Source organism: Stegodyphus dumicola, chromosome 5 (genome assembly GCF_044657685.1).
Source record: "Stegodyphus dumicola isolate Sdum_Otavi_A_Nest chromosome 5, ASM4465768v1".
Lineage (NCBI taxonomy): Eukaryota > Metazoa > Arthropoda > Arachnida > Araneae > Eresidae > Stegodyphus > Stegodyphus dumicola.
In genome coordinates this window covers 98,394,980-98,420,378 of record NC_140772.1, presented here as the reverse complement: position 1 = coordinate 98,420,378, position 25,399 = coordinate 98,394,980, and the positions used below count along the sequence as shown (strand labels likewise).

At 35.3% G+C, this 25,399-nt stretch overlaps 1 protein-coding gene across 1 annotated transcript in view; it reads left to right on the top strand.

The window, feature by feature from the left end:
• The window catches only part of LOC118203179 (toxin-like protein 14), a 28,782-nt gene extending 9,622 nt beyond the window's left edge, over window positions 1-19,160 (top strand). The window contains exons 2-3 of the mRNA XM_035375439.2: window positions 7,526-7,634; window positions 18,839-19,160. Coding sequence (XP_035231330.1) covers window positions 7,526-7,634; window positions 18,839-18,950 — 221 coding nt within the window. The 3' untranslated portion in view covers window positions 18,951-19,160. The remainder of the gene's footprint in view (window positions 1-7,525; window positions 7,635-18,838) is intronic.
• The last annotated feature ends 6,239 nt before the right edge of the window (window positions 19,161-25,399 follow it).

Sequence of the window (25,399 nt, the reverse complement as noted above, 5' to 3'; positions counted from 1 at the left end):
AGTCTTAATTATTTTGGAGACACTGACCGAGATCGAATAACCGTGCGTATTTTTATTTTATTAGTTCATCACTGAACATAATAGTGATACCAGATTATTACTTAATGTTTATATAGAATTGCTTTATGTTATTAGTTCATCACTGAGCGCAATATTAGTGATACCAGATTATTACTTCCTGTTAATAATAAATTGTCTTATTTTATTACCGTATTTGATATTATATTTAATATTCATTTTAGTTGTCCAGACGGTAGATATATATATTGCTCTATGTTATTATTCTTATTTTAATCACAATTAATGTGGTACAGAGAATGAACTTCATATAATTTAAATATTTAATTTTTGAGGTATACGTACTTAACAAAGTGCATTTAATTTCGTGATTCCTGACTGCATTAATTAACTAAAGTAATTGAATTGAGCTATTTTGAGGAAATATAAAGAACACAGTGTTCGTTAATTTTAAACATAAAAAAATGTCCTACTTGGGAAGAGCTCGTAAGGAAGATTTGCAAAATCTCGCGGCTGAACTGGGAGTTCATGTGACTGCAGATATAAAAATAGTCGATTTAAAACAGAAAATTGTTGAAAGTAGTGATTATGATGAAGTATTCGTCAAAGGAGTCTTAGACACAATAATAGAAGAACGGAAAGATAGGGAGAAAAGAGAAAAAGAGAGAGAGGAAAATGAAGAACGGAAAGAGAAAGAGGAAAGGGAAAGAGAAGAACGGAAAGAGAAGGAGGAAAGGGAAAGAGAAGAACGGAAAGAGAGGGAGGAAAGAGAAGAACGTAGGAGACAGGAAGAAGCAGAAGAGCGGAGAAGGAACGAACAGTATGAATTAGAGAGATTAAGACTTGAAGCAGAGACAAAGTCTCAAAATACCAGACAGATCCGGCCGAAAACGAAGCTGCGTCACCTTATGCAGAAATTCGATGACAAGAAAGGAGATATCAGTCTATATTTGCTATTGTTTGAAAGGCAAGCAGAATGGGCTAAAATTGATAAAGAAGAATTTGTATCTCATTTACTAGGACTACTTCCTTACGAAGTAACCCAGTTAATAGCTAGAGAACCCTCCGATAATGCTAAAGACTATGAACACGTGAAAAATTTATTGTTAAGACGGTTTAAACTGAGCCCGGAAAAGTTTAGGCAGAAATTTATGAAACATCAAAAGAATACCGAATCCACATGGGTGGATTTCAATTATGAAATAGAAAATTATTGCAAAGAATGGGTGACTGGTCTAGGAGTTAAGAGTTTTGATCAGTTGCTAGATTTGATGGTGCTTGACCAACTTAAACGTCGAGTTCCTCCTGAAATTCGAGATCATTTTCTTGATGAATGGGTAGAGATGATTTCATCTAAAAAATTAGCTGAAAAACTTGATGCCTATGAAAACGTTTGCGGAAACTTTCAAAAAAGGCCTGTAGTGGATCGGCAGAAAGAAAGATACAATGCACTAACTCAAGGTAAATTGAGTTCAGATAATAAAAATAAAACTGAAAAAAAATTGTCATCAGGATTTAATTCGCAAAGCTGGTTTCATAGACCTAGAAGTCCACGTCCAGATGATAAATATGAAAAACGAAAAACGCCACAATGCTATCAGTGTGGGTCCTATCAACATTTAAGACCCCAATGTCCAAAACTTAAGAATAGTACTGAATCTCCTGCTAATCTTAACAGAATTAGTGCAAAATCAGAGGATAAATTTTTATTACCTTATACTAGTATGGGTTACATAAATGGTCATAAAATTCCTATATTAAGGGATTCAGGTGCTAGTATTGATATAGTTTGTCGCAAATACATCACGCCGGAAATGCTGACAGGTGAAAATGTGTGGGTGCAACAGCCATTAGATTTGAATCCAACCTGTTTACCATTGGCTGAGATCGAACTAAATTGCGATCTTGGGCGAGTAATAACTAAGGCTGCCATTATTAGAAATGAAGCCGACAAAGGGAGGTATTTATTAGGCAATCGAACTTTTGCACTGTTGAATAAACAAAGAAAGGAACCTGATAGTCATCCTTATCAGGTTAATGCCGTCTCTACTAGATCTCAAAGGAAAAGAAAAATAGCTGAAGAGAAGATCTTGGAACCGATGAAGAAAGAAAATAAAGCATCCAGAGATGTCTTTGAAGAAGTAAAATCACCGGAATTAAACGTGGATGATGTTCATGAAAAACTGGAAAACGATAAAGAAATTAATATTGGGAATCATTTTGCAATGCAGCGTTATCATCATCTTTCGGCTTTTGATTTAATATCAAAGCCACTACTAATAGACGAAGAAAACAATTGTCGAAAGCAAATGACAAATGAATATTATCCGAAAGGCACAGATGACCTGAGGAAAGGCTTTGCTGTGAATTATAACCGAGGAACTGGTCCACCATGGAAGAGATCTAGGCGCCGTCAAGGAAAAAAGGAAGACTAATTTGTTCATTTTGCATCTTTTTCTACTTAAATGTGGTATAAAAATATTTGTTTAAAACTTAAAAATTTTGGCCTGAAATTTGGAAACTTATAAGAGAAATTATCTTTTCTCTTTAAGCAATTGAGCAAGCAGAGCTTATTAAACTGTCAAATTTTACAGAACTTTTCCCTTCGGTAAAAGTCTCTCCGTTGGGGTAGAGGTTGTAACAGCTTTAAATAATATTAAAATCTTGTAGTTTAAATAATTTAAATAGATGAACATTAAGGTATTTGTGAATGGCAATATTTGAAACCAGACTCGAGTGCCTCGTGCGACTCTCGCACGAAGAATGTAATTTATTTTTAAATGATAGAATATGTTTTCTTTTTTTGTTTGTATGTCGCCATTTTGAGTGCTAAATAAAGTTTTTTTATGTGTTCCATCATTGGAGTTGCTTCATATTGCCAAAGAAGTATCACAAGGGGCAAGTCTATTTAACATTGAGTAAATGGGTATCTCGGTAATTTGGCTAGAAATCGCCAAAATTCGCCAAACTGGAAAACATTTGGCGACATTTTGGTCTGGTGTCTGTATCACCGTAATAGGTATTGTAATTCATCACTATATTAGCTGTATCCGTAATTCGACCCTCATATTGCATTCCAGTAGCTTCGAAAAGCAGAAAGTACTAGAAATATCTCGGCGGTCGGTTAAAAACTATGTAAGGCGTGAGAGAGCATGTGCTCTGAGTTGTTTTTGTTAGCTGTTAGCTCAGCGTGAGTTCCAATTATAGCTTCTCTCTTTAGCTGCGCTTTGCATTCTGTTCATAGAAGTTTGAAGTGATTGTACGCTTTGATATTGTGAAGAGTTGTACAAAAATTTTGTAGAAAGTTGCAGACCTCTAAAGTTTTTTTTTTTTTTTTTTTTTTTTTTTTTTTTTTTTTTTGTTAAAATAAATTTTATCAACCTATCATCGGAGCTGTGCGCATTCAATCTGTTGCGAACCAATATGCTCGCAACATTTTTTGGTGTCAGGAGTGGATTTGAATGCCGACGACAAGAGCGATGAACGAGCAACTAAAACATCTGGTGAGTGCCTATGTTGAATTCCAAGAAAAGATGAAAAGGGCTGTCAAGTATGTCAAAGAAAACATGAAAGCAAGATAAGAATCCGTTAGAGAAGAGATGGAAGCTGTTCACGTAAAGATTGAAGCAGGCCAAGAAGATATGAAAAGAAAAATTAGTGTCTTAATAGAAAACAAATTTGAGGCTATGGAAGGTAGAATAAACACGGTTGAAAATAAGGTTCGAGAAACTGAAGAAAGAGTTTCCTCCACTAAAGAACAAATCGAAGAGAGAGTTTCTGCCGTCGCCAAAGAAGTTGACACCTTCATGCATAGCGACAGCAGAAAGCAATTCTGAGGGTTTTAAACTTTTACCCATGCCTTTTCGGCCCTCTCTGAAGTTATCCAAATATGATGATAAGACTGCTTGGCAAAGTGTTAAAGAAAATAATTTAATAAGGCCTAATTTAATTCTTTAATTATAAGAAATAATTTTCTAAACCGGCGGACGCAAATGGATGGGATTCTAGGCTAAGGCCTGTTATCTCACCCCTTCTTTGAGAGCAGACGCAGAGGATATCCTTCAAACTCTTCCTGAAAACCAGATGCTATACTTCGAAGTTCTATCCGGGGCGTCGGAGTTGCGCTTTGGGCAGATGTGTTTAATAGATTATAGCATGTTTCATTTAAAATCCCGCAAATGAAGCCCACGGGAACACTCCAGAAACTTGCTACAAATGTGATAGGCTGTAGCATCTCGCGTTTTCGGAATGCCCGATAGAAACAAAGGAAATTACTTCTTCCTGCATTACTTCTTCGATGGCATCCAGGATCATGAAATACAGAAAGTTCTGCGAATAGCGGATGTCAAGGGTTTAAAAAAGCGTTTTGGTGTACTTCATAAAATTCGAGGCAGCCTAGCAAGCAACTCGTGGAGACTGCCAACCAACCAGAGCTGCTCAAGTCCAGTAGCCAGTGGATCAAGTGACTGCTTGTCTGGACGATTTAACTAGACAAGTCAATGCCTTGAGGCAGAATAAGAGTGACAAGAAACAAACACTAAAGTACAGGATCTGCGGTGCTGAAGGCCACATGCGAAGAAACTGCAGGACACCCCAGAAGCACGGATGTTAAAACCGTTCCTAGCAAGAAGGAGAGAGGCTAATTAGTTGCCATCTCGCGGGACGGAGGTTGCCAGATAATGAGAAGCCCAATTTTAAATCACTTCATATTTCTGTAATGAGTGGCGGCAGTGATGGACTCTTCATAATGGAACATATCAATTGAGTTCCTGCAAATATGAGCATCGATACAGGCGCCAACATTACCATAATTCGAAAAGATCTAGCTCAACAAATGCAAGGTAAACTCATCTGGACGTCGTCCTGCATCAGCCTCCAGATTGTGTCCGGGAGGAGATCGACATAGACAGAAAATTAAACGTTAACATCACGTTTGGAAGTGCCGCCTACCATCACACGGCATATGTGGAAAATATTACAGATCCCTGGATACTTGGATTGGACTTTCTAAGGAAATACAAATTCCCTTGGACTTTAAAAATAACGAACTGCTTCCTGATCCTGAGGAAATAACCATATTCGGAATTAATGACAAAAAAGTTAAATCTGTCCAATCAAATCACAGCTCAAGACGTGATCACAGTACCAGCAAGAACAGAATTTTTACTTCCTGGATCCATAGCCAAAAACATAAATTTTCATCATGGAATATCCCTAGAATTGTAACATCGTGAGGGGTACTACACTGACTACCAATACGTATTTGGACACCTGGTGATAGAAAAGAAAAACTAACTTTATTCAAAATCAATAGTTGGTAGAACTCCACGAGAGGTAATTACAGCGTGGACCCTCCGGGGTATACTTTCCCCAAGTCTTTGCATGACAGCTAGTGGTATTTTCTTCCACTCGGCTTGGAGAAGACATAGAAGTTCCTTCACCGATTTTGCACGGGTAGTGCACCCCTGAATTCGTCGATGCAACTCGTCCCAGAGGTTCTCGACAGGGTTCAGGTCTGGACTCTGGGCAAGCCAGTCCATTCGATGAACTCCATTGGCACCACACCAAGCCTTGGTTAACGTCAAAACATGACAACTGGCATTGTCGTCCTGAAAGTAACAGGGGTCCAACCCGTAAAACTGCCACAACGTAGGAAGCACATTGTCATCCAAAATAGTTCAGTAGGCATCGGAGTTGAGCTTACCATGAATGGGGACCAAGGATCCCAGCTCATACCAGGAGAAACGCCCCCAGACCATAATTCCACCTCCGCCGAACTTGACTGTTGGCACAATGCATTCAGGCAGGAGACGTTCTCCAGGTAGACGCCAGACCCAGACCCTGCCATCCGAACGGTAAAGGGTGAACCTTGATTCGTCACTCCAAAGAACCCGTTTCCACTGATCTACGGTCCAATTTTGATGTGCTTTGCACCACATTAACCGAGCAGCGCGGTTGGACTTTGTGATCAAAGGCTTATGGGCAGCAGCACGACCATGAAAACCAAGCAGATGTGCTTCCTTACAGATGGTATTCATTGAAACAATACTCCTGGATGCCTGTTGAAACTCCTCGCGGATGTGGGCCATCGGTTGGGTGCGGTTCTTCCGAATTTCTCTGGACAGCACTCGTTGGTCTCTATCTCCCAGTTTCGTTGGTCTGCCGACATGGGGCACATTCCGATAATCACCGCTCATCTTCCACTTCTTAATCAGCGCTCACCTTCCACTTCTTAATCACATAGGCCACTGTCGATTTTGGGTATTTCAGATCACTAGATATGTCCCGTAAGGATCGGCCACATTTGTGATACCCGATAATTATACCTTTCCCGAAATCAGAGAGGTCCGAACTGCGAGGCACCTTGCATGCGACTAAAGCCGATGCTGTTTCCTACACGATATATACCGGCGGAGTCCGTGACGTACCTTAGGATCGCCGATGTTGTCATTTGCATTAGGTGTCCAAATACTTATTGGTAGTCAGTGTAGTAGCCTTGGCAGTCGTCGACTTATCGAGGACGTCTTTCCGGTGAGACTTGGTATGTTTAATAAACATGTTTTAAGTCAGCATTCGTTTGATTTTGGAAAAAAAACTGAGTTATTATTTAAAATATTTTTCGTTGTCTCTCATAGATTTAAATTTAAAGATAATATTCAGTTTTATGGGCATGTTTTAATATTTACCTTGCTTTCTTCACAGCAAAGCTTATCGTAGCCGAACCCCTAATCGGGAATAGACAGCACTGTTATTTTTGTATGTTTATTACGATTCGAGTTAGTCATTCTTAATATTCACGAATTTTCTTTTCATGTTCAAGTTGAGTACTTACAATTCTTAAGTTAGATTAAGATTTATTGTTTTGTAACTTATGATATATTGTTAAACGATACAGAACCGCTTACATATAGTCATATACATTTATTTATTGCTTATATTGGAGGATTCGGACTTGATCTTTCTAAGCAACAAGCGCTTAATCGCCCTTATTAGCTCCACCAGTGGCCAAGTGGTCAAGACCGTTAAGTACTCAAATTTCGGCTCGGGTTCGATCCCAGAAGAAAGAGGTTGGCTTAATAGTTGCGTTTCGTGGTTTTTCCTCATGAGTAATGCAAATAGCAATCAGTTTTCTTTAGAAAGTCTTCCATGACGGTATCCTTTCCTCAGGCAGATAGACCTTGTGTGCGTTGCCATATTTCAGTAACCAACTATCTGCAGATATATCAGTTACAACCTATATACAACGCTTTTCATACATTCATTTCATACAGTATGCATCTATTTCCTTAAACAAGGTGGGAAAAATGAAAACCAACATAGAAACTTTAAATGAAACCAGCAAAAAATTCAGATTCTTTTATTTAGCGTGGTGTTGACAAAATAGCATATTATAAACTCTTTATGCTTTTTTTTTTAGCCTCGAGGGAAAAAGAACTATATGCTTTTGTTTATTAGATGCCAGTAAACTTAAATTCGGTTTTTGATGCTTCATTTGCTTTAATTTTAGGATTTTGTGAGGACCCAGAATATGGTCGCATTCCCATCGGAGGTACTGGTTACAACGACGAAAAATGTCGACGATATTCATGTTCAGAGGGAGCTATTTCTGGGGCTAGGTAAGTCAACAAATTGCTTTTCTTTTCTTGAGAAATTTAAGAACGGTTAATAATAATGATAATTTATCATAATAATTATGATAATAATGATAATTATGGGCCATTGTGCTAAATTTTAAATCCCTTTTCAATAAGCCTTAAGGTTTCAAAACTTGCTTTGATACTAGCAAGTAGCAAAATTTACCTTTAATTAAAAAATTTATCACTTTTATTCTGAAAATTTACCGTTTTTATTTTGCTTCTACACTGATTTTCATAAGTTAAACAAAAAATTAATGTATCGTTTGACATTGCATCATCAGTTGCAAATAAATTTCAGTTTAAAAACTGCCATCTCAGAATTATTTGTTGGCTGATTTTTAAAATGTGAGAAATTTATCCCTATGTAACATATTTTTGCTGAAAGGCATTAGTTAACAGTTGAATACATGTGAATAAGTCATAACACACATTATAAGCCAAGCAAAAATCAGATAAATCCAAGAAATATAGTAGTACCTCTTGTAAGTGACACATCCGAAAAAGGGACACTTCTATTTAAGCCATAATTTTGTTGGTCCCAGTCTCTTTCAATAGGGAGCTTAATGTATTTACCTCTTGTTAGGGAACACTGAAAAGCAGTTTCAAAAATACGATAAAAGTAGAGAAATAAATAAAAACAGAAATACAGTAGCATTTCTCAATAAAGGACACCCACCGGTCCAGTACTTTTGTTCCTTCTTCAGAAGGTACATACTAAAAATGTGTAATTTAATAAGAAATTCTGGTTGTATAAAGTTTTAAATAAATTACATGTAAATAAGCAACATAGTCACAGGTATTTACTTGAATTTGAAGTTAATGAAAAAGGGAAGTTCTTAATTAAAACAATTTAATTATTACAAAAATGCATGAAATGAACAATAGAATTTCGTAATTACATAAATGTATTGAAAGTAACCCATTACATGTGTTTGCTTGAAAGTCTGTGAATTGGAAGAACTTTTTTCCATGATGATACTGATGATCTTAAGTCCTTCACTGTCACCAGTAGTTGTCAAGAATTTGCTTTTGGGAGTTTGTATGCTTTAAGGCACCTGTGTAATTTTTTATGTCATACTTTTCGTCTGGTTCTTCTTCGCCTCTCACTGCTTTCAAGCTATTTTTGTTAATGCTCATATCCTCAACTACAGCTGAAATAAAAGATTTTATGTCGTTATTAGAGTCTTTCAGTCGTTATTAGAGTCAAGAATTTATAATATGCACAAGTTTTCACAGATTTCTAAATATTTTTGCAGTTGAGCACTGCCACTGATTTTGACAAGTTCAAACAATTCATTTTCATCAGTAGTATTTTCATTCAGGGTACGAAACTGGAATTTCAAAGCTTGATTTCTTAAGATAGTGCTAAACACGACTTTGTGATACGGATTTAACAGCTTTTGTTATCCATTGAATGGCATTCAATACACTGACACGTTTTACAGGCTGATCGCTGTTTCCGCATTACAGTTTTCTGTAATGAATCGAAGCTTCTAATTATACCTTGGTCCAAAGGCTGTAATACTGTTGTTGTATTAGGTGGGAAAACACTAATTTCACTGATTTAAGTTTTTACATTTTTTGGTGGGCAGGCGAATTGTCAAGAAATAGCAGAATCTTCCTATTTTTTTAGATATTGTTTTATCAAGAGCAATCAGCCATTCCAACATTATGCTTTGCGTCATCCATGATTTTTTTATTATGATGCCAATGAACAAATAAAGATTTTGGATTGATGTGTGTGAAGCATCTTAGTTGTTTCGCTTTTCCATTTACAAGTGGTTGCTGAAACTCTCCTTCCATGTTACAACAAAGTAACACAGTGAGACGTTCCTTCCAACTTTCGCCACAAGAGCACTTTTCTCCTTTGAAGCATAGAGTTTTATTCGACAAAATTCGATAAACTACTTCATTTTCATTTATATTATTGATATTTTTAGCCTCATAACCTTCATGCGCAAAGACCATTTCTTCTGGGCATCTGCAGAGGATTCCGTACCTCTTCAATAACTGTATTAAATGTACTGGGCGGACTCACGCCCCTACACTTGTTAGTACAGAGAGAAAATTCAAGAATTTGGAATAAGACATATATATATCCTTGGACTATAAGAATCACATTGCGCACTCTCCTTGTCACCCTACTGACTTCGATACAGAAGCAAGCTGTAAACTTCCACTTGCATTACAATCGACAGCCGTCTATACTGATGGCTCCGTAGGAAACCTCGGGACCGGCAGTGCCAGGGTGCAATGGATGGTGACCTTATAATCCATTCCTGGGATAAGAAACTTCATCCTAATAACTCAGTGTTTCAGGCAGAACTTACAGCCTTAAAAGCGGCTCTTGACTTAACCCTTAGAAATGGAAAGTATAAAGTAATATATATTGATTCAGTAGCAAGATTGCAAGCCATCCAGGGCGGCCACAGCAGTCAAAGTCATAAGAAAACTATTAATTTCGATTCCTGCAAGCCTGAAGCCCTAGCTTCACTAGGTTCCAGCCCATACGAGGATTTAAAAAAAAGAAGCAGCAGACGTTATTGAAAGAAGCGCAGCTAATGAGCCCCACGTGACTACCATTAAAGTGCCCCTTCGGAATTCATACCTGAAGACCACTCTCAAATGTGAATTAATTAAACAATGGCAAAACTACTTAGAGTCGAGCACCTCAGGCAGAAGATTGTATAATTTTTATTCAAAAGTAAACAGGAATTTAAATAGCAGCTTTATGCAACTCGCAAAGTATCTAACAGGATGCGGCCGATATAATTATGTTTTGTCAGATTTGGCCTAAGAGACAGTAACTATTGTATTCGTGGCGGTACTAGTGACCCAAACCACTGTATGTATGATTGCGCGCAAACTGAAAATTCGCATTTCAAAAGACCTGCTGTAATCAAAATGCCGGCATGCATCAGGAATACAAATAAAAATAAATATACGCTCATCCGCATTAGAGAATGTAATAACATTGCTAAGCGTACTGATGAAAGCTTGGCGCAGCTTCTCTATGCTCCGACATCGTGCCGTCAGCAGTTCGCTCTGTACATATATTAATTTAATATCTTTTTTAATGTATAATAATTATCTGCTGTAATAATGTTTACTATTATGATTAATATAGCTTGTATTGTTCTTAATATTTACTCACACTTAAATTTTATTATCTATGTTTAATTATTCAATTTTGTACTAAGGATGTGCCTTACTTGGTTTTATTTGTACTAAAATGTTGCACTGAGCAAAATATGTACATAATTTCTTATTATTTTTTCCTTACCAAGGAGCACTGTACTTTAAATATATACAAACAGGTATTATTTGTAATAGTGTATTTTCCGTAGATTAGTATGCACACATATTTATCGTATTTTGTAATTCATTTAGTACCTTAACATGACATTATCTGTGTTAATGCAATTCTCTGAGTTCAGCACTGACTTAATGTATTTTATCTATTAGGGCATAATATGGATATATGAGTCTACAATAATGCCAGTGTAACTTGTCATTAGTGTTTGTAAAAGCAATATGTAGACATGCACAGTTTCATTAACCTAATTTGTAATTTGTTTTGTTTCATGATTTGCAATGTATTTGTTCAGATTTCATCTGTAGATTATATCTGCACCTGTATTTATAGCCCGTCTTTATTATATTTGTATACCTGACATATACCGTACTAGTGAAAAGTAACTAAAATATGTATTGAATTAGCAGAAGTACGTAACATATTATCAATTTGCAAAGCTCTTGGTAATGTAGAATCTACAGCATCAGTTCTTTCTAAATTTAATTGTATAACTATCAGTATGCATTACAATTGTGAACACATTGTACCCGACAGTAACAGTATCTCCTTGCAAGCAACTTTGCAGTGTTCAAGATAAGTGGTCCTCAGCATTTCTTCCTTAGTTTCAGCAGTCCTCACCATACACTTTCTTTCTATGTTCTGATCTTTCTTTCAGTGTTCCTCGTGTTAAGTAACACGAGGAACACTGAAAGCTTTAGTCAATTACCGGAGGATACAGTACTAAGCTCTAGACTTTTTTTTGATTCCATCAACGGGATCCAACAGCCTAAAAGGTACCTAACCCAGTGGGGCAGCTGTTCTGTCGATGACGAAAAGAAAGTGCTCAAATGCAAAAGTATTTAAAAATCGATGAACACTTGTATACCGAAGACACCATGGCGACATAAAATCTTTTACTTCATATTCAGTTAATAATGTGAGTTTTAATAAAAATAACTTGAAAATCAGTGAAGAAAATGAAGAAAAGCCATACGAAAAGTGTGAGATAAAGAACTATACATATGCCTTAAAATACACCTCCCAATTGAAGAAGTCATGATTACTATTGGTGACAGTAAAGGACTTAAGATCATCAGTGACTTTAATATCTACATGGAAAAATGTGCTTGCAAGTCACAGACTTTCAAACAAACTCGTGTAACGGATTATTTCCAATAAATTTATGCAAGTACAAAACTCTATGTTCATTTCATGCATTTTTGCAATAATTAAACATTTTTAATTAAGAATTTTTATTTGTCATTAATTTCAAATTCAAATAAATTCCTGTAACTATGTTACTTATTTATATAACATTTATTTAAAGCTTGACACAAAATATCTCGTCTGGGGTGTCCCGTATTGGGAGGAACCACTGTATATTGAATTAGTTCGAATATATTCTTTTACTCCCTCTGTTCTTTATATTTAATTATGAACAATCTAAAGAGAATTCAGAGTAACAAAGTATTCAGAATACTTGGTTACTTATCTTAATAATACTTATCTGAATTTAAATCTGAATGCTATTTAAAAAGGTTGTCTTACCAATTTGAACCATAATTCAGTCCTTCTAAAATAACAAAAATATGGTAATTTTTAGAAGAAAATGATAAAAATATCAAAGTTAAAATTTTCATTTGATTCATAGATAATAATAACTCATTATAACAGAAAAGAAAATTTATTGACTGAAATACAAAATTCTATAACGTTCATTAAAATTTCCCCAGAGTGTATAATCAAACTGTGTTAAGACAGGAGCATTTTATAAAATGAGAGGGGGGAGACCTAATTAAATTTAAAATCGATTAGTCAAATATTTTTAATAGTAACATGATTATTTTTCTATGGGGAGGGGGTTGAGAAAGATCTTCAAATTAATCATTCATAAAAAGTAGCACAATCCTGTAACCACGAAAGCTCTGAATTACATTTTATACGCTGAAGAATAAAGTGTAATCATTAGTGAACAGAATCCAAATGTCTGGAAGAATCCTATTCTCGTTAAACTCAGTTTTTCTGGGGCTAACATTGTAGTATATTATCCTACAAGCTTAAAAATTGATGATTAATTTATAAACATAATCCATTTCATAAAAACATAAGGATTTTCTCTTCCGTTATGAAGCTTAGCTTCCTGGTAAGGCATAATGTTTATTTGCATCTGGGAATGTACAAAAGATGACTGCAGGGCCATCTAGTGATCGCGTCATTTTTTAATTCGTTTTTCTACTCCGCCTTCCGCACCTTCCGCCTTCTTCTTTATACTCCGTGCCTCTTGGAATATGGAGCCTTTAATTAGAAAAAATAGGCCTAAAATGGCTGGATACCACCAATAAAAAAATTAGAAGTAAGTGTTCGTTTGATAATTATTGAACAGCTGTCTATCCAGAAAATCTGCATTGAAGTGAAGGAACGATAAAGCTTTATGGGCCAATAATTCCCAATTCCAGATCTATGATTTTATGAACAGTCACTCTAGCTGTGGGATATCTCACTCCAAATTACTACAGGAGGACGCCCTTAATATTATACAGTGTTTGTTTCGATGCAAAGGATGCATGCACATACTTTTTAGAGCGACAGTGCTCATAAATTGTGATAGTGGTGTTTGATAATAAGTTAATAATTAAATAAATAAATTTAAAATTTAAAAAAATCATAGCTGTGTATATCACATCAAATTGATAGAGAAACTTACATAAATGTAAGCCAGTCTTAGATGTCTGGAAGAATCCTATTCTCGTTAAACTCAGTTTTTCTGGGGCTAACATTGTAGTATATTACTAATTTTGTTTCATCTCATGTCACACTGTCTTTTAAGAATGCTTTAGCTTTGTACTGAAATAACAGCGAAACGATTTGTTTCCTGCTCAACTGTAAGCTCATGAAGAAACTAAACAACCCACTTCTTAAACTTACGAATTTAACATGCGTTTGGCAAAATATTCATGCGAGTAAACTGCACTTTTTCGACAGGTTGCAATGCGGTTTCACATAGGTTTACTTTCTCTAAGATCTTCAGTAAGTCCCTATCCACTACCCGCGATCTTCCGCAGTTAGAACAGTTTCATCAATATTTCCTCTCAACACCGGTTGAATCAGCGACAGTACTGACAATGTGCAAAAGCACTATGGTACATATCGCCGAAGTTTCTTATAGTATTTTCAGAGTTGCTAACTATAAAAAGCGCACAAAATGGTAGATGTGCTATTTGTTCACTTCCACAATGGCTGGAGCTGCAGTTTTTCGCCATTTCACAATTCATCTCTATTGCGATGAAGGCAATTTTTAAAGTTATTGGTCTATCTACTTAAAGAAAGCCTTTTGGGGCTAAAATCATCCACTTCATCGGGTTTTTCAAACAAAGCAGTCAGTGGTCCTGTTACTACCTGCTGACCTAGAGAAATTTCTCAGAAACTTTTGTTCGAAAAAAAACGAGTTTTATATTTTTAAGAATTTCCATTCTGACAGCAAGATTTTGTTATTTTTCATATATAGATGAAAAGAAACTAATTTGTTTTTTAATAAAGAAGAAAAAATTAATAAGCTTATTTAAATTTTTTACACAACACCGAGTAAGGAGACGAAATTTAATTTTCTTTATAAATATTATTCTCAGACAATACTTTAGTGTTTTTCAAATTACGAGAATAGCGCGTTAGTGCATGCATTTTCAAATCAGATTTATTTAATTAATATATATGGATATGCCGAACAAGCACATTTTCGCACACATACACTGTATATTAGTACATACATAAAAATGAAATAAAATTTGAAAACAAGCAATTTAAAAACTACTGTATTGAAAAATTATTGAAAATTTGTTTTTACCTCATTTTTTTTTTCGTTATATACATTTACTTCAGTTTTTTTATATGCATTTACTTTAATTTTATTTTCTTATATGCATTTACTTAATTTTATTTTGTTATATGCATCTGTTAGTCTTTTTGAAAAATTTTTAGATTTTTTGAGTATGGCAAAGGAAACGTGATTTATCAGCCGAAAGCAATGAATGTCTCCATGGACGACTTTCTAAGTAAAACGTTAGTCGTTAACATGTTCATGTTACACATAGGGAAAATCACAAAATTCAACCAGTTCGTTTGTTTGGGTTCGAATATGAGTCGAAATAGCGATAATCAGATATCTTAGCCAGGAGGCCATTGATTGGGTTTGACAGATTTGGAAACCTAATAAATAGTATTTAATAAATATAATATTATTAAACGAATCGGATTTATATAAAGCAAATAAAATTATTATATCGAACACAACTAAAACTCGATATAACTTACACTGATAAACTGATGTGTAATAACACTGATAAATTAAAATACTAAACGGAATATACATTAATCCTACATAGATAATTTTTTGTAATGTATTTCGCTTCGAATGTCTGGCCGCAAAATCCTGATTATATATACCCTTATTTTAAGGTTATCACATATCTGATGGTTTGACTTTTACCTCAAAACACAAAGAATCCACAAAATTCAGTAAAATTAATAACTTTATTTCCCTCTTGAAAATTCTCTGAATCTTTTCAAATATAAAAGCACACGCGCCAAGCAGTTTGCTTTAAATAAATATATGCAGCAACGAGAAGATGCGCTTTTAACAGCAACTCGTTTCGAAAATTGAAAATTTTTTTAAATGTAAGAGATTTGTCGCTTAAATTAATTTTTCATTAAACAGAAAAAAAAAAAAAAAAAAAAAAAAAAAAAATAGAATCGCATATTATTAAAAGAATTTTATTGATAATTCAGATTCTGAAAACAAGAACATTGTTGTTATAAAAAACAAAGAAAAAATAAACAACATATTTCATTCAAAGGGGCCCAACTTTGGCGCATGAACTTATCAACATAAAAATATTTGAAGCATGTTATGGATAAAGATTTATTTGATTATGGCAAAGTACTCGATGGTTATTTGCCTAAGGTGAAGGATGCCTTCGTTCGAGGACTGCCTAACGGAAATTGGCTTGCATACATGTTACACATATGGAAAACTAAGAATATCATCCTGGCAACCAGCCCGTTTGCTGGGATTCGAACCCCGGACAGAACCACCAGTAGTTCCGTTAGACTCCGCTCAGTCGCTGGTGGGCTGTCCGATAACGGAAAAGTTCAAAATTTCATATTAGAGGAAAAGTGGTAGCATAGTACAATTCGAAGTTATTGCCATTTCAGTAATGCGAAGAGATTTCAAGAATGTTTAATTATTTTATTTAGCTTATGACAAACTAAATAAAATAATTAAACATTCTTGAAATCGCTTCTCTTAACATACTGGTAGTTTGACCTGCATTCAAACCCCCGTGAACAAGCTGATTGCATGGGCGTTTTTATGGTTTTAATTTTTGTAGTGCGAGATTGTTTCCCTTAGAAAATCTGTCACGAAAGCATACCTCCCCTTAGACAGATCGCCTTCACGTGCTTAATAATCTAACAAGTCGACACACCCGACCAAACACAAACACAACCCGAGCGAGGACTCGTAATCAAGGCACGTCATCATGAAAAGCTAACTAAAATTGGCTCTTATTCACATTAAACATGGGCAGAAAAAATTCGCTAAAACTTCTATACAGGCAATCCATTCGTCAGGATTTGAACCCGCTTCAAACTATTTAGTATTCAACGATTTTACCGCTACTTCGTTGGCGGCCTTTTGTAGTATCTATAAGAAAAGTAATCGCAAAGACACAATCATTGCGTACCGACGGATGAATTAAGTTCGGAATTTAAAGAATAACTTTCATCCGTGCTATTGCTGTTAGTATTGACATTTGGACAGATGTTAATTTATTTTAAATTCTTTTAATGTAATTAATTTATATCTTTAAAAAATTGATCTTCTGACTGTAATTTTTTGTGCGGAGTATATCTAACCCTTCCGTACACTAACTGTTTTAATTAATTTACACTCCATTAATTTTAAGAGATTTTATATCGATAGATTTCTTTCCAAAAATGTTTCAAGGATTACATATTTTTTTCTTTAGATTTCAAAACATTTTGGATTTAAAATCTTAATAATAAAATTTTTAAAACAAATATTTCTAGAAATTCCTTCGGCGTATTCAATTATTCCATTTAGTTGAAGTTTCGAGTAGAATATCTTCCTTTCAACATTCATATAATTTTTATATGTCAGTTCGCCATTTCTACGGAGCATAGAGCCACACATACGAGTACAAAACTCAGGCATGCTGAAAGCACAGTTTTAACATTTAAGAATGTAAAAAGAAGAATATACCATTATAATAACGCGCATTTGAAATACGAAGGCAAACAAGAAAGCTGGTTGCAACATTTTATAATTTTTCCTGGCGAATCAGAAATTGTAATCATTTTTCAATACAAAAATAAAATATTTGATTCTATAACATATAGGCATAAAGGCATCCTCCGTTACAATTTCTTATTTTTTTTTTTTTCTACTAAAATTCGGCAATGTACTATAACAACGTCGGATCCTGTTTGACTTTCATTTTTATAAAGTACCACAAGGCGAACAGTTGTAAACGATTTATCTTCTTTCGCAAACTATTAGTAGGCACACAGATAATACATACCTGCTGTCTGACAAAGATACTTCACTCTAAGGACTTTTTTCTAAAGTGCTCTTTTCAAAGAGACTTCACACCCTATTAAGACCTTTGTGTTACTGACAGCCCCCTGCAGAAAGGTAGGGGAAGGAAGACCAGATCGCGTCGTCTAAACACGTCTTAAGCAATCTTCGCGAAATTCGGGCTTCGTGTATACACGTCTTAAGCATTTTTCGGGCGATTTGAAATTCGTGTAAAGACGTCTTAAGCATTTTTAAAGAAATTCCAAAAACGTTTAAACACCTCTTAAGCAGTTAAAGGGTTAAATACAAATGATGAGAATTACCATCTTAACGAAGAAAAAAATAAGGAAGTTAAAATATTACACTTGATTTTGTAATGCTAACTTAGTCCAATAACCATAACATGTGCATCGGTATGTCTGAAACAATGAAAAAGTCGTGAGAAGGTTAAAAATAACGTTTGTATTTAAACAGAATTTATAACATAAAGACACTCTATTGTGCTGCAATGTAACCACAACACGTGACCATATATAAATAAATAGAACAGTGAAGTTAAAATAAAATATTGAACAATAGTTAAAGACTACAGAAATAATTACTACACTACAAGCTGGCTCGCTACTTAGTCAGAGCGTCAGAGTTAAAATGTTGACAGTGAAGAAAACGCAAAGCTGAATAGTTGCAAGTATCAGAGCTGGGAGAAAACTAACATGTAGCGTGCACGCGATGCACCACATTCTGTCCTAAATTCCCAAAACCTCAGATTAAATACTTGTGTACGAAAATGAGAAGTTTAACAAAGACTGAAATTAATTGTCATTCTTAAGAATTTAATTGTCATTCTGTCATTATTCGTAAAACTAAAATGATGTCAAATAAAAATGTGGCAAATATTTCTCTTTCCTCCTCCCATGAAATTTTGGTTTCTATGGATTTAGAAGTCTAAAAATGAAATAACGCTGTTTAGAACTTATTGCTGTATTATTTACTGAAATTTGAGTTCAGCCATTCGGCAAAATAGACCATACAAGTATTTTCGTTTTCCTTCTCCTCTTCCTCTTCTTTTTTTCGAAGTTTTATTAAGTAGAGAATACGATTTAAGTTGTTAAAATAAAAGATGCAGTTATTTCCTCGAAAGCTTATATTCCTTATCATTATCCTTAAAATAATTGTCCTTTTATATCTTTTAAAACGAAATGCCTAACTCTAGTTTTAGGACATGAAATATAGCAAGAATTATTAATATATACATTTGGATGCATGAAGATTTCTAATCAATAATTTCTTTTCTAGCTGTGGAGCCCAAGATGCACCTGCTGGCTGCTCTCTTGTTAGAGGTACAGGACATTACCCAGATTGCTGCCCCAGAGTGAGATGTGGTTCTGAAGACTCATCCGATAATTAAATCCTCTCCTAAAAGCTTCAAGCTGAGTTATAGCAATTTCTGGATAACCTAAAGAAAATGTTTATTATATAAGTCCTTGTTCTGGCATTTTTAATTTGCTTTGTTAAGCTTAGTGGTATGATACGAAAAATCGCTTATCAGTATTAAGTATTGCTTGCAAGAAGTACGCATGTGTAAAACATATGTTCTAATAAATATTTCATCTATTCATAGTGTTGTAAAGTTCAGTAAATATTTAAATCCTTTTGATTGAATTTATTTTGAGTGTTGATATGATACTGTATTGCTTTATTTATGGTTATTGGTTCAGCTTTTGCATTTACGACAAGTAGTTTTAAGTTTTATTTTGTGCCTAATTGATTTGTAGCACATGTTTTGTATACGAGTGCTTACTGTTTATTATATGGAATTGTAGATCTTAATAATGTCTTTTAATTCTAAATAAAACAAGATTTGTTTTCTAAAAATAACTAATATCAAAACACTAAGTATTGTCCGAAAACTCTCCTTACGGGCTTAGGGATATTTGGCATTTTTTTTTTTTTTTTAACTTGGTGATCTTTCGAGAGGTTATTTTTCCGTAAACGCATTTTTGAAGCTCTCGGAACGATTGTTAAGCTTCCAGAAGCCCGCGCGACACCATATAAATACGGCTCCGAGAGCAAAGACGAGTCATTTCTCAGTTCTGAGTACTTAAGAGAAACTGATACTGAAAATATTAGCTGAATTTTGTTTTAGAATTTACGATAAGGAAGATTTGCCCATTATCTTCTTTCTGCGTGAGTAATTTACAACTATTTATTTTGCTATGTTTTATAATTAATTGGAATGAATTGCCAATTTCATCTTGCTTATCAGGGGTGTTATTTAAAGATGTAACCTCGAACCAATAGTTTGAAACAAATGGCGTCAGAATTGTGGAAATATTTGAATACCGATATCCGGAAGAATAGAAGAGCTATTGAAAACTAATACAAAAATTATTGCCGCATATTTCATCGAAATGAAGTACGGAAATGAAAAACACAATCGAAACAAACGAAGAAAGAGGTAGTTGCAACTGCTGAATAAACTGCCTCTTCTTTTCCAGCATGAAGGATTTCATCGAAGCCAGCGCCGAAATGTTACAATATAAAACTGATATACTTTAAACAGTTATATATATATATTGTTGCGAAACGACAGGCGCGGCAGGATGGCTTCCCCGCAAAGCAGTTTTAGGGTTGCCATAAAATGGCAAAGGAAGCAGGGTTGCCACATTTGGCGATAAATTGCATATTTGGCGATAAAATTGGCAATATACTATGGACTGTTGGAGAGCCTTCGGGAACGAATTCTTACCGGTTTAGCCCAGATTGTTCTCGAACACAAGCCGAAAGCTATATAAACCCTGCTGGTCCGCAGTCAGTTAGTGGGTGTGTGCCTCGCCTAGAGTGCGAGTGAGTGTGCCTCGTCCGGAGTGCAAGATAGTTACTATCGAGTGTGTGTCTCGTCTAGAGTCAATCCCTGCGGAGTCGATCGAGTTGACAGCCGGGTAACGAGCGCCGAGTGGGCCGTCGAGTGCACCGAAGGACTATCTTAGTGTATCGTGGTTAGTGCATCGTCGAGAGAGCGTGTTGAGCTTCGGGAACGACTGAACCGAAAAGTCGAGAGCCGTGCTCTGTGTGCCGTCGAGTGCATAGCGTGTTGTAGCGTGAAGAGTCTCGAGAGTACGTGGAGTTCCGAGAACGACCGAGCAGAGTCGAGATCTGTACTCTGGTGCTTTGCAGTGAAGCTGTCTCCACCGTAACAGCCTGATAACCTGAAGGCTGTGTCGCTGATCGTGTCAGCGTTCAGATAAACAATTATTATTTTTAATACTAATATAATAAAAAATACTATTTTATGAAACAAACCCTCAGTTTCATAATAGTGCTATACTATAATAATAATAATTATAATATTGCTATACTATAATAATAATAATTATGTCATATCGTCTTGTTATAAAATTTTAGCAACTAACAATAAGTGTTATAAATTATGCATAAAAATATATTGTAAGCAAATATCATTTCAATTAAATAGCAAAGTTCAAAATTTACTGATATTTCTATAATTGATTACTGTTAATAAGTCTCATTTATTATATGTCAAATGATCATAATCGATTTTTAAGACTCGCGCCTCTCTAACTGTTAAAAAATTTAATCACTTAATAATTTACTAGTAATAAATAATTAATGAGTTTGAAAGATACAGTAACCATTTATTTTCATGGTGATTCATGAAAATATATAATCACCGTGTTTTTCAAAAAGATACATTATTTTACCTCTCGGAAGAATTGTAAACAGTTTTTAATTAAACTCATGACATTAATGTTTTATTTAACGAAATATATTAACTATCAATAAATAGTTTTAAATCGTTATAAGAGTACAAATAAAAATAATTTGTAAAAGTATCATAATAGTTATAAAAATTTTATAAAATTTAGAGGAAAATGCTGATTAAATCTGCAGTTTTATTTTCGGCAACATGTTGCGGCTACACACAAGTCGGCACATTAAATGTGCCTGTTCCAAAAGGCTTACATTTTTTATAATTTTGTAGCAAGCAAGCATCTGCAGACAGACAGACAGCAGTGTAACTAGGCCAAAGCGTGGAAAGCAAGTGTGTAACGTTCAGGATGAAATCTCAAGTCAGACTGAGTTAGTTTTAGTTCTCAAAGCATTTTGATTGAATAGTTAATATTGCTCTAAAATTACTATTAGCTGGTTAAGTTCCAATTACATCATCATAATTACGTAAGAATCATATGACAGAGACTTTTCTCGAAATGACGCAGGGCAAATATTATTCTCTATTTTTTAGAATAGAGAAGGGAAATTAATCTACGCTGCTAATTTAATCTTTTATATATTCTTTTTTTTTCTTACATATATACATACATTTCATTTCAGAAAATGTATAAAAAGCTTATCTTTCTTTGAATATTCCTATTTTCTGAATGTGGCTCCAAATACTCTTTCAGCTCAGCACATATTATTATGAAAATAAAGTTTGGCAGTCTGAAGTATGCAGTAAAGACATTTTCGGGAAAAGTGAATGCATGGTCATGTTTCCGATAAATTTGACGCCGATTTAAAGATCTGCGGCTATATTTTTCGTTTAAATATGAAAACATTAGCAGCAAAAGCACATACAAAGCCGTGATCAACTTCCTACCGCCATTTGCACAAACCTGATTGACGACGCGACAACTATTTTCCTCGAATTTTCTACCAGTTCCGTACTCGCAGAATATGCAATGTTGGGCAAAGCTGTTTTTCCCTAATAAACGATATCTGAGGGCTAACAAACTGAAGACAACTCTCGGGGCGCAGAATTGTCACCACCGGAAAACACCGGTTGTCCCGGTGGTGACGGTAGAATAGACATCTTGAATGATGACGCAACACTCATCTCCTCCTCGTTTTCAACTAGTTCCATGCTCGCAGAATATGTAATATAGGGTAAAGCTACTTTTCACTAATAGCGATATCCGGCGGACAACAAACTGAAGACAACTTTCGGAGCGTAAAATAGGCGTTCAAATTTGTCTACAAATCAAGTTTCCGAAAGTGGAAAATCCAGTGAAGTGAAATGCTTCTATAAATTCATCATAGCATTAGCTCATTCCTGTTGCATTGAAGAAATGTAGAACATGGTTGTATTAGAAATGTATTAGAAAATATGGTATTAATGGGAAAAAACGCTCAACTCTTGATCGATATAGGCTGTCAACTATCTTACATTTTAAAAAGAACAGCTGAAGAACATACGGGTGAACATAGGGAGATACAGGGAACATAATGGGCTGTGTTTGAGTTAGTTCCGAAACTTTGATTCGTAATCTGATTGGTGGTTCAGCCTCAAAAAGATAAAACCATTAATGTTACTCGGAACAATTAAATAGAAAGTGGAAAATCCAGTGAAGTGATTATGCTTTTATAAGATCATTACAAGCGATTATGCTTTTGTAAGATGCAGCTCTTAGATCAGACAGTTATTTATGGTTCTGTGGCGAGGCTTTCCTGCAGAATCTGAGTAGAATACAGCCCATTCAAAACATTCCAGGACTGATCACACACAGACCATATAACACAAAGAGCACATCTGATAATAAGCTTCAACATAGTCTCTTTCCAATTCAGTACATTGCTTGGAATGAGTGTAGAACTTCAAGTTGAATTTCAGCTTGAGAAAAACAAAAGTCCAAGGGCCAGATATGGTGAGTACGGGGAATGGCTGATGCACACAACATGCCTTCTCGCTGAAAACTGCTGCGCAAGGGTGGACTTATGAGACAGGCCATTGTCTTACGACAAGACCAGTTTCAATTATTCAGCAGATCGGGCCTCGCACTCGGCAATCGTTCCAAAAGCCTGTCAAACACAACTTTGTCAAATGTCCCAATTGTAATAAAAATCTTGAGAACGAAATTATCGATGAATGATACGCTGACTAAAAAAACCGATTAACATTGCTTTCGGTTTTGAATTCGAAACGCCGACTGATCAGCCGGTTCTTTTTCGGACTTGTCCTCTCAGCACTGGCGTTTTGTCTTCGGATCGTACTCAAGATACCAAGTTTCCTTTCTGGTGACAATGTTTTGCAAAAAGTTTCGGTCCTGGTTGGCAACGAAAATCAAATCCTTGCGATAAGGTTGTCATTTGTGACGCTCCAGGATTTTGCTTTGCATGCGCTGATGACGCGATGAGAAGGCCGATGAAGATGAAAAACAACGATGCGGTAGCTATGCTATTTCACCTCGTGGATAAACTTTCGGATGACGATATTGCTTTTGCTATTAGAACATATGCCGCTAAATGGCGTTATTTACTGACTAACGATTCTTATTATGTTGACAATTACGTTTAGTCATTTATCTTCTTTGAGGCTGATCAAGATTTCATCTTTTTGATTCAGCAAACAGATTTTTGGACAGTTAACATCGGACCTAGAAAAGAAATGCCACATGCTCCTGGAAAACAGACGAAAAACTTCTGAAAGAATACTATAATACATATGGGGTAGGGGCGAAATGTTTGTTGCCGTTAATCATATATTTAAAAATTTTTGTACAGTTGATGCTATACAAGATGATTTGGTAAGAAGTGGTTTTTCATTTTGAAATACCGCAGCGTATTACTTCTGATCAAGGACATGTGTTTGAAAGTCAACTCTTCTCATCTTTGAGCAACCATCCACAATTGAACGGATTCAATGAGCGACAACACAGCATTATAAAGGCAAGCTTGAAACATCATCAACAAGGCAAATCTTGGGCAGACGCTTTACCTTTGGTTATTCTCGGATTATGCTCTGCACTGAAACAGCGGAGCTTCTGTACAGAACTCCCCTCTTAGCCGGAGAATTCATCACCAGATCCCTAATGTCACACACTCAGAGTTCATGCGAAGGCTACAAAATATTATCCGCAACATGAAACCTTCTGCAACGACTACCCATGGCAATACGACAGTAATCGTTTTCAAAGACCTTTTGAATTGCTCACATGTTTACGTCTACAATAATGCGGCCACTTCATCTTCGCAACCACTTTTTCTTGGGCCTTATGTTGTCAAAAATCGAGCACCAAAGTATTTTGACATTGAAGTTAATGCAACTGTCAAAAGAATTTCAGTTGATAGACTGAAACTGTTTTACCATAAAGGACAATGATGAGCAGCCTCTTGAAACCCATAGGCACGTGGATTATCTAGATCCGCACACAATGTGCAACGTTGTGTAGCTTCCTTTATGTTTCCTCTTTATCTTACCTTTAATTTCTGTACGTTTTAATTTTCGTAAAATGGCATGAGAGAAAGACTGTTCGAAAGATAAACGTTCATTGGAATTTCGTTTTAAAGAAAGGTCGCTTGATATTTGTTCCAATCCTGTTCTCTCATCAATAAAATTGTTTAAAGAAGTTCGTTCTTTATAGTCTATCAATAACACTTTAGATTTTATGCAACGCACTTCACTATATTAAAATATACAGATGTCAATATACATTCATAATATTTTTGAGCAGACATAAAACCGTCATTTGTTACTGCAGGGCAAATTTTCCGTAAGCAGCACTTGGTCATAATGCTCCGTATATCTAAGTAAACAGAAAATATCTCTTTCCGTCCTTCAGGAAAATTCCTTGTGGGGTTTGAAACACTTGTGAGGGTTATCATGATCTGGCGCATATGCGCTCTCTTCTGATGTTAACAAATCCGAAATTTGGCTAATTGCGTTTTATGGGAACATCCCCTGACTGCAAAAGTAAAATGTAAGCCCTTGCTTTAATAATAAAATATATAAATCATTTCCGAGAAAATTTAAGCCATTGGAAGAGATAAGGGTATAAAGTGTTTCTCCCGCCTTCTTAGCATTCCTTCGTAGTGTAATGGTCAGCAGGCTCGACGCGTATT